The sequence below is a fragment of the Calliphora vicina genome, chromosome 1, assembly GCF_958450345.1.
Source record: "Calliphora vicina chromosome 1, idCalVici1.1, whole genome shotgun sequence".
NCBI lineage: Eukaryota > Metazoa > Arthropoda > Insecta > Diptera > Calliphoridae > Calliphora > Calliphora vicina.
Genome location: NC_088780.1, coordinates 120,397,382 through 120,407,991, shown reverse-complemented (window position 1 = coordinate 120,407,991; position 10,610 = coordinate 120,397,382). Strand labels below are relative to the sequence as shown.

General features: G+C 30.8%; 2 protein-coding genes across 2 annotated transcripts in view; one reads left to right on the top strand and one right to left on the bottom strand.

Moving 5' to 3' along the window:
• Positions 1–931: 931 nt before the first annotated feature.
• Bet5 (blocked early in transport 5) lies at positions 932–1,554 on the top strand. The gene is made up of 3 exons (XM_065506787.1): positions 932–1,089; positions 1,147–1,289; positions 1,348–1,554. The coding sequence occupies exons 1-3, from the start codon at positions 991–993 to the stop codon at positions 1,541–1,543; spliced, it is 438 nt and encodes a 145-aa protein (XP_065362859.1). The 5' UTR covers positions 932–990; the 3' UTR covers positions 1,544–1,554.
• A 4,476-nt stretch (positions 1,555–6,030) lies between these two features.
• The window catches only part of LOC135963695 (sodium-coupled monocarboxylate transporter 1), a 151,197-nt gene continuing 146,617 nt past the window's right edge, over positions 6,031–10,610 (bottom strand). Inside the window, exons 7-11 of the mRNA XM_065515651.1 lie at positions 9,449–9,667; positions 9,120–9,393; positions 8,906–9,016; positions 8,361–8,599; positions 6,031–8,189 (exon numbers count right to left, since the gene is read on the bottom strand). Of these exons, the coding sequence (XP_065371723.1) occupies positions 7,604–8,189; positions 8,361–8,599; positions 8,906–9,016; positions 9,120–9,393; positions 9,449–9,667 (1,429 nt within the window). The 3' untranslated portion in view covers positions 6,031–7,603. The remainder of the gene's footprint in view (positions 8,190–8,360; positions 8,600–8,905; positions 9,017–9,119; positions 9,394–9,448; positions 9,668–10,610) is intronic.

Sequence of the window (10,610 nt, the reverse complement as noted above, 5' to 3'; positions counted from 1 at the left end):
ATAATTTGCAAAGGTACAGGCAATGATGCAGATGTGGTCAAGTGGATTTTGGGTCGTAGGAATAGTGAGGCGGATGCGCCTACGACATGGTTAGGTGGGCATTATAGGGACCAACACTTGTCCCTGGACATTCTTCGTATGGTATTGTGAGTCTAGTGTCAGTTTTATGTAGTTTAGTGTTTATCATTTTTGTTTACTGTGCCAACACATGCCGAGAGCTATTTGGAAACCTCGCCAGGCCAATCGATCCGTAACAACTGCACCGAAGAAACAAATCAACAGTAATAGCTTAAATATTTTTATAATTTTTTTCTGTTAATATACATATTTTTTGTATTGCTTCACTTCGACCGGGCGAAGGGACTTTAAACCCTGGGGTGTATCGGGGCTTCCCTAACCTAGTGTTTACACATACAAGTAACAGTTGAAAAACTCAACACCATGTAACACTTTTTCTGTATATCAAAATTTTCTGAAGTACTTTCATATAAATTCAAAAATAAGATTTGGTTCACAATGTAAATAAAGAGTACTATATTATTATATTAAAGGTATTTTGAAGCACTATTCCATGATACAAATAATGATCAGATTTTTTTTCCAAAAATATGAGAAATTTACAATTTATATATCGACTTTAAATTCCTATAACTCTTAAACCAAGAGAAAGCGGGCAAAAATAACGTGTTTATTATTATGACAACTATGCATTAAAATGCAAGCTGATTCGATGATTTTGATTTAATTATTTGCCTTAATTATTAATTTATTGACTTATTGCCACAATTTAGCTTGCAATTCTATGATTTTTATTTGATTTTTTTAATTTATATCATAACAAGAAAGTACTTATTTTTAGTACCATAAAGTGCAGTAAATATTTTTGTGACGATGTGGCATCTTACGTTATCACAGCTGTGATTAATAAACAAATATTTTGTTCAACATTCCAAATCCTAAACAATTTTATTAAAATTTTAATAAACCACCATGAAGATATTTAATTTATACATATTTGATAAACTGGGCACTTTAATGTACTATGCCGAATGGAATCGCACCAAAAAGTCGGGTCTAACCCAAGAAGAGGTATGTTTACTAATGGGAAACATTTAATTTTTGTTATTTTAAAACATTACCTTAAAGGAAGCCAAACTTACCTATGGCATGTTATCGTCCATCAAATCGTTTGTTAGTAAAATCTCACCTCATGATCCTCGGGAGGGATTTTTATTTTATAAAACCAATAAATATGCCTTGCATTATTTAGAGACACCTTCAGGTTTGAAGTAAGTAACCATTACAACATCCGTTATCATTTAATAAAACTAAAATTTTATTTTGTAGATTTGTATTGAATACCGATGTTAATGCCACGAATGTTAAAGAATTACTACAGCAGATTTACAGTAAAATATGGGTGGAGTATGTGGTTAGAGATCCCCTGTGGACACCTGGTACACCCGTAACATCGGAATTATTTCAAACAAAATTAGATGAACTAATAAGACAATCACCCATTTTTGGCATTAGAAATATATAATTACAAAAATATTTACTTGTAAAAAGTGTTTACATTTTTGAGATACATATGTATGTATGTGATTTGTAGAGGGATTTGATATTATTTATAACACATGTTTTTTGTCATGAAAAGGAGAAGATAAGGAGAATAAAGTGTGTATTAAGAAACATTAAGATTCCCTGTGGATATCAGGTACACCAGTTTCATCGAAATTATGTCAAACGAAAGTCAGTCATCCATATTTGGCATAAGATATACATATCGTTGGTCTCATATAGAAAGGCCCCTGCAGGCAATGCCAATGTCTTTGACAATGTCACCAGAAATATATTAAAACTGTTGTCTCTAACGTATCTATACTGACGCTTAAAGGAAAGTTGTCGACATTTTAACTAGTGCAATTGTCGATAGAGAGTGTTGACATAGTCCCCTTTTACAATGCAGAAATTGAAAGGCAGACATGTTTCTCATTCTCTTTTGAACTAACCTAAACCTGTGTAATACACACTCTACCTCTTCAACAAACTTTGTTCGAAATATTGTTTCAGTATACGCTTAAATGTTTGCTTCGAAAAAGAAAACAATTTTAATTTTATGGGAAGACGATTACACACCCGTAAGATTTTCACATGAAGTGATCTTTCATAAATGAAAGATACGGTGACATACTATATGTGGGTTTCTACTAGATCGCGAAAATTGGAAACTATCTACAATATATTCCGATACTATTGCTGTACATTCTTGTGACGGGTGTACTTATGCGAAATGTATTGGAATCACTAAAATACTCAATTTCGAAAAAATGTTAGGGTCTGTCTACATAAGACCAACGATATATAATTTTAAAATTAGTTTCTAAATAGAGTTTATATTTTTGCTGTATGATATTTTTAGAGGGAGGACATTTTTGGGGAACAGAATATTTTACCATAACAATATTTGATTTTATTAAATTTGGAATACATTTTTATTTTAAAAATCAAATCTCCTCATGGTCCCACTATGAATTTTTTCATGTGTTGTTAATATAACGGTTTGTAATTGAGGAAAAACTTTAGAAAATGGAAGATACCATTTTTGAGATATTCTTTGTTCAATAACCTATGAGAATATTAAAGGATTTTTAGAAAAATATACACACCCGGGGAACAAACAGCCCGGGAGTTTTTTTCCCATTGAATTTGAATAGGGGAAAAGGGAAAAACTCCCGGGGAATTTTTATTCTTAATTGGGCTGATTTGAAACTATTATAAGTGGTGACAAAGTTATATACATACAATTGAAATTGAGCGATTTTACACCATTCTTATATACCTACATACATACATAGGTATGTATATAAAATTTTAACTTCGATGAAAGAAAAACCAAAGCGAATTAATATTCTGTATGAACATAAAGAACCTACCAAGTTTTAACATACATATCTGGAATGGGTAATGTCCGAAAATTGTAGAAAATGTATGTTTCCCCCATTTTTAATTTGATTTTATTAAATTTGGAATACATTTTTATTCTAAAAATCAAAGTCCAGAAAACGAACGTACATATAGTCAACATGGTTAAGTCCGGCAGTCGGACGCTAGGCCAAAATAAATTAAATTCTGCCAATAAGTTACTATATTCAATTTGTAAAGGAAACATCCCACCGATCTCTCCCGTTAGGATCAGTCTATATTCCTATGTACTTATGTATTAATTCCGCATTATTAACACCCTTTTTATCATACTAAAATTTGCCAAAGTATTTTCTATTAAATTCTAAAAAAAGAAAGTGTTGCTAAACGTTAAAACACCATTAAATCTGTTATGTTACCTAGAAATATTATCAACAATAGCAATCTGGTAGCACCACACTCTCATTAGTTTGTTTACCTCAACACTAATAACTGTAAATATGCACTTGACAATCATTTAGTATTTCGCGACATTTTTCCTAGCCGGTTGTAATTTTGCGTGAAGATTTTGTTAATATTAAATTTTCATTGAAATAAGTGTGCTTGTGTTAATATGTTTGCATAGAATTATTAAGTAGATGCTATATTTTATATAAATGATAAACATTTTTATGAAATTATCTGTTAAAGTGTTAAAATTATGAAGAAAAGCAATGTGTTGCAGCCACATTAGAGTTCCACTAAATTTGTATTTGTAGATGTTGTTAGTATAAAGTAAATAAACAAATGTGTGAGTGTGTGTGTTTGACGTTAAAGATCATTTTAAGATGCAAATTTTATGTTACATTTTTTAAAGTGAGAAAGAAATATTAATTATAATAAAACTTAATTTTTTCAACGTAATTGAAAAATGTTATTGATGGAAATCATAGCATCATTGTATATACATAAAAGGTAAGTAAACTTTTATACGTGTTTTTATTAAGATTATTCCAAACATAATTATCGAAGAACGTAACTTAACAACCAAGATTGGCTACCGATTCGAAAAGGTTTAAAAGTAACGGTAATACCAATTAAGGTTATAATGGTATATTAGTGATAACGGTATTTGCTGTAATTTTGACGGTAAATTGTAAGGCCAATTTAAATTGATTGTAATCAGTTCAGTATTTATTGCCGCAAATGTTGCAGTTATCGAGATTTTTTTTTGATATCCATTTGTTAAATAAAATGTACAGTGAGTGATAATACCTACAATGCAAACATTTTTTGAAAACTATATTTCGTAATTTCAGTTTCTTGTTTTTAATTCAAATATAATAGGTTTCTATTAAATATAGTAAATTTCAGGATTTTTAAACATTAAAATTTAACAAAAATACATTTATACAATGTGGTTAAACAATGGAAACTTTTAACCCACCAATGGTGGCGCAAATTTGAATTTGATCAATAATGTTAAAGGTCTCGTGCACTAATAGTTTACTTTTTTTTAATTTTTTTAACACACCCAGTCACAGACATATACATACATAAAGATGCTTTTCTGATAGAAGTGTTCGGTGCCATTCGAAAGCGTTCGATTTCTTTTGCCTTACCGATATCCGTTATACCTTTTTTTCTTCCTGATCCAGTTTTTCTTTCAATGCTCAAGTCTTTCTAATACTGTTTAATGGCTTTGGAAACAGTGTAACGATGAACCTTCAGATCTTTTGCTATTTTTTTGAAAGTCCATATTGGAAGTTTTGTATATTTTTTCACGTACTTTTTTTCGGTGACCATTTTGACCGAAATAACAATTGAAAATTAATGATTTGGAAAATATAATATCTGATATATTTTTAGAAGCTAATGTGATTAAAAAATAGTAATTTGTTGGACTAATGAAAAGTTTTGGCTGGAATAGTGTGTATAAGTTTATTTTGAGTCATTCTTTATGTTTAATTTTTTTCATTGACATTTCTCTCTCCTTTTGTTCTATGTATTTATTCAATGTCCTTAATATTCATTCCTTATAAGTCCTACAACCAAAAGCACATACAACTATTATTGTTGTTAGTATATAAATATACATTATTCAGTAAATATCATATAAACAAATCATATCATATCGTGAGTATTTGCTAAACTAAAATTTCTTAAATTTGTGTAACAATTTTGCAGCAAAAGTTGCGATAAAGTCCAATTTCGGGAGGACATTTGTATGGGGGCTAGGTGAAATAATGAACCGATTTCAGCCAGTTTCAATAGGCTTGGTCCTTGAAAAATAATATGTATCAAATTTCATCGAAATATCTTCAAAATTGCGACATGTACTCTGCGCACAAGGTTTACATGGACAGCCAGCCAGCCAGCCGACCAGACGGACGGACGGACATCGCTTAATCGACTCAGAAAGTGATTCTAAGTCGATCGGTATACTTTAAGGTGGGTGTTAGACTAATATTTTTGGGCGTTACAAACATCTGCACAAACGCATAATACCCTCCCCACTATGGTGGTGTAGGGTATAATTAAAAATGGAAAAACCCAACAAAAAGTGGACGCTAGATGAAATAAAAATTGTTCTGCATTTTCTGGAAACAATTTATTGCAATAACAAACAGTTGCATCCTAAAACGAACCGAACACTGAATACCGCTAATGCAATTTTATATTTTATCTTTTAGTTATGTAGCCTCATTTTATCATTCAGATAAATTTATGTCATCTTTCAAACAGTGTTGATAAACTTGATTTACATATATGTATGTTGTGTGTCTTTGCTAACTACAAAATTCTATTAAATAATGCTACCATATTATTATTTCACAAATAATTGAGTGCGTGTCTCTGCTAGGGACTAAATAACAATAGTTTTATTTTAGTGCTGCCACTCACTAAATATTTACCTATTACTAAAATTAAAATGTTAATAACGGTTAAAATATATTTATTTCTGACTTACTTAAGGAACCAATTAAAACATTAGTAATTATTAATTAAGCAACAATATGTACTACATGTATATATTTGAATGTGTTAATTTAACTCACATTGTTTTCATTAACTCACTTGTTTTCATTTCATCATTCATATATTGGTTGAAATAAATAATAACGATTTCTTTGTTTACTTATTTTAATAGGATTTTATTATTTATTTTCATTAATAAATGTTTAAAGTTAAGCTTATATTGTACTCTGTACTTTTGTATATAAATTTAAGAAATACATTCTAAAAAAATATATTTTTGTAATTTTTATGGATATTCACAACAATTATACAGATCACATTTAAAGTGATTAATAAAAATAAACTAACATTTTGCCAATTCTCTTTATAAATTGCTCTAACATACATACATACATACATACATACATACATATATCATAGTTGTACATATACTTGTTTTTGTTTAATATGAATGAATATGTCTGTATGGATGTATATACATATGCATGCTCATTTGTGAATATCCTTACTACTTGTTTTCCCAGTTGTCTTTTTCTTTACATATAATTTCTTAAAAAAAAACAAATACATTAGATTATACATGTATTATGATCACAGTGTCTTTATCGTCACTCACTTAAAACTAAAATTGAGTTTAATATTATATTTGTGTTTTCAATTACACTGTGGAACATTTTCAGTGTCATTGGCTGGGTGGTGAGAAATTCCAAGTCGAGGAGAAAGTACTAGGGCAATATGCTTAACGAAGTCGTCAGGCAACACTCAAACTTTATTCGTTGTGAATGATGTAGAAACTTTTGCATATTGCCTATTTGCATATTCAAAACTCAGCAATGAAAACCAAGAAAGAAACAAATTTTTTTATAGTTACAATTTAGAGAACTCGAGTAAAGACGTTATTTTTCAAAGAGAATTTTTTTTCTTTTCTTTGATAGCCAGAAATTTGGAGTTATTGGCGAAAATTTATGATAAAATGGGGAAAAATTAAGATTTCATTCGATAAAATCACTCCAACTGTTTTTTTTACATATATTTAAAAAATGTTCGAAGGGGTAACAAAAGTTTGGTTACTTTAACCGAAATTCTTCTTTATTAACTGGTTTTCTGTAGCTAGAACCGAAAAATTTTATGTGTGCAACCGAATCATTCAAATGGCAACAAATTCAATTGCCACTAAACTAGAAAACAACAAACATCAAGATAAGGACAAAATATAAAAGAAGGTGTTGGAGGTTTAACCATACTGGCCAATTACTTTCACCCTGACTTGGAATTTCTCATCCCGCCAGAATGACTGTTGCACTGTGTTATTAGTATTAGTTTTTCAATATTGTGTGCCTACAAAACTTACGTACTAAGTAAAGACACGTAAACTGAAGACATGTCAGCATCTAACAGCTTCTTAGTATTTGCCGTGCGACATGTCAAATTTTATTTGGAGACTGTAAATTGTTTGTGTATTTTTTTTTTCATTCAATAAATAAGTGTAACTTTAAAAAAATAGGTGTATATTTTTAAATTGCTTACATATTTAGCATTCTTAACAAATAAACTACATAAAAAATATCATAATTTTCGTACATACATATTAAGTAAATCTGCTTAAGTCACTATTATTTAATGGTATTTCTTTTTTGCTTTATGATTTTTTTTGTTTTTTTTTTTTTTGTTTTATAAAAAAGAGATTCATTTAAACAATATTGTTTTTAGCTGTTATTAATCATACGTTTTCCATTTCTGTAATTTGACGATATGACCCAGTGACATCGTTTGTTGTCAATGTATTATCTGATGAGGGCGATGAAAAAATATTTTGTATTTTTGGCATTTCTATTGCTGAATTACAATTTACATTTGCCACAGATGCATTAGTTGTACTTGTTGTAATTGGAGAGGCAGTTGTTGTTGCAATTCCTACTGCAGCTGCATGTGCTGGGAAGGATTTTGTGAAAACAGCTTCCATGGGATTTTTCTCTTTGTCAGTTTTGCCAACACCAATTATAATATTGGCTTCATTTTGAGCCTCAAAAGCATGATTAATTTTGGCACCACTGCCACCACCACCGCTGCTAATGTTGCCATTTGAGCCAACAGCAATATTTTCGATCTCCTTGACATAGTAGGGTTTTTCACCCGTGAAACGTTGGTAAAATTTAAACACAAGTGGATGCAGTAATTTCGCATTGTAAGAGTCCTTAGGGTCTTGTGTCAAATAACTACCTATGATACCAATAAGCACTGTCAGCGATGTGCCTATGAGACTGTAATACATATAGCTAATGGAATACATGTACTGCAATGGTGTGCTGTATAATATGGATACAAGAAAGGAAAAACAAAATAAAAAAATACAAGCATCAGTACAAAATAGAAAAAAGTACATGAGCAATAAAGGGCAATTTATTAGAATCAACTATGTTAAACATTTGTACGTTAGTAGACCGACACAAACGCAGTATTGGAGTGATTTTTATTACCGTTCTTCAACAGCTGCTGTTGTTGATCCTGCTCCTAAACCAGCCGTATTATTTGTAGCCCACAACGACATCAACGTATCATTTAACTTGGTGTAATTGGTATTCATGCCACTGTCTCCACCAATGCCATTGCTGCTGGCTGTATGTTGCATTAACCACGACGATGAAGTGGGTAAAAATGAGAATTCTTCTTCGCTGGGTTTATGTATTGATTGGGAAAACGTGAAATTCGAGCAGCCCTAGAAGTATAGAACAAATAGAATACAACACATTTAAATTGCTAGTTCCTGTTTACTAAATTCATTTGATATAAGCATTGAGTTATGGTGGGAAAACTGAGCAGTCACTTTAATTGAAAACTTTAGCTATTTTTACTAAAAATTCCATTTATTATGTATCAGAATCAGTACAGTTGCTATTCTTAAACAATCAGAAAAATCATTATGTTTTGAATTTTTCAGAGAGATACTTATATTATTTGGAACTTAGCAATTAAACCACGCATAACTCACATACAATCATATTAAAATTTGTTTGAAACATACCTCAGTAGATGTTGGTAGAAATTCATAACTTGCACTTTTATCAACGGTTGAGGAGCCGGTAATAATCCACAATACAACGGCACATGCTGTAATCATGCCAGCGGAAGTACCCTTTAAATTGACGGATATTATTTAAACATAGACAAAAATATTTAACTTGTTTAGCAATCAATCAACACTGTAATAGAAAACACACAAAAAAATAAAATCTCACCTTCCAATTAGCAATTGGCACCAACATGGCTAAAATGAAGCAACCCAACAATGGACCGGATGTTGCTGAAAATGCAATCATTGATGATTCAATTACACCCGACAACAAACCCACACAAAATGCCACCCCCATTATGATGATGCCGCATATTACAGTCACTGTTTTGATGACATTCAATTGTTGTTTATCGGGTAAATTCTTAAATTTAGGCACCAATGTCAAAAAGTCTTCTGATATTACGGTGGCCAAAGAGTTTAAATTGGAGACCATCATGCTAAAATTATTCTGATTAACAAAACTACATTGTTATTGTGCAATGTTGAATTTACCATAAAGCGCCATTGAATAATGTGGCCATGAATATTCCTACAAAGCCCGGTATTATGGCCAATTGATCTTCAACATAAAATGGTAAAATTTCATCAGCCTTATTGATATAACCTTCTTTAAGGGGATCACACTCGGAATAAGAGGAGTATATAACCAAACCAGTTAACCAGGACAAGGAGAAAAATACAAAGATGATTGGTATGTTGGACATCATGGCACTGGAATAGAAAAATAGTATTAATATGGCTAGTGTTAGGAAAGAACATAATAAATTAACCCTTGGTCGACCGACGGTACTTATAAGTACCATAACCATAATAAGCTTACAAAATGAAAACAAAACATATTTCGACCCTTTTTGCCCAGAAGTACTTTGAAGTACACTATCATCTTTGGAATAATATATTTTTTTTTGCCTATAGACTATCAACGGGATTTTTAAAATCAATAACGTACGGTAATGAAGCGAGCATCTGTAATGAAGCGAGCATCACACAACTCTATATTCATAGTTGAATCGGAACGAACCGAATCCCAACCTGCCAAAGACTGTCAACTTATTGACATCTCTATTATTGAACGTAATTTCAACAAATAGATATCTATCTACCAGTGTTTTGTTATTTATGAAGTAAAAATATTTGATCATTTTTACTGTAGACATTGTTCTTCTGGAAACAGTAATTCTGATACAACAAAGATAATTCTATAAATAAATATGGAAAGTGTTCAAGGTACATGTTGTAAAATATCAAGAATTTGTTGTTTGATATGTATATAACGCTACCGTAATTTGGGTTACGCTTTATGATAACACAGGGCAACAAAATCAAACAAATTTTAGAGGCTATTTGTACTAATGGAACCACAATACATCAAAATTGTGTAGTGGTTTAAAAAGCCTATAAAATTTGTTTGATTTTGTTGTCCTGTATTATCATAAACCATGATGCATCAAATCTATATAGTGGCCTTTTTTTGCTGTTGACCTGTGTAATTAATGAGTACGCAAGCTAGGAAGAAAGAGTGGGCTCTCCTAGAAATATTTCTGAAAAGCATTTAATTATAATATTATATGTGACACAAACTGGGTACCTGCATCATTACCGGACAAATGACGAGAAACGCTCTATGTATTTTATAAATTGAAACCCAAGAGAT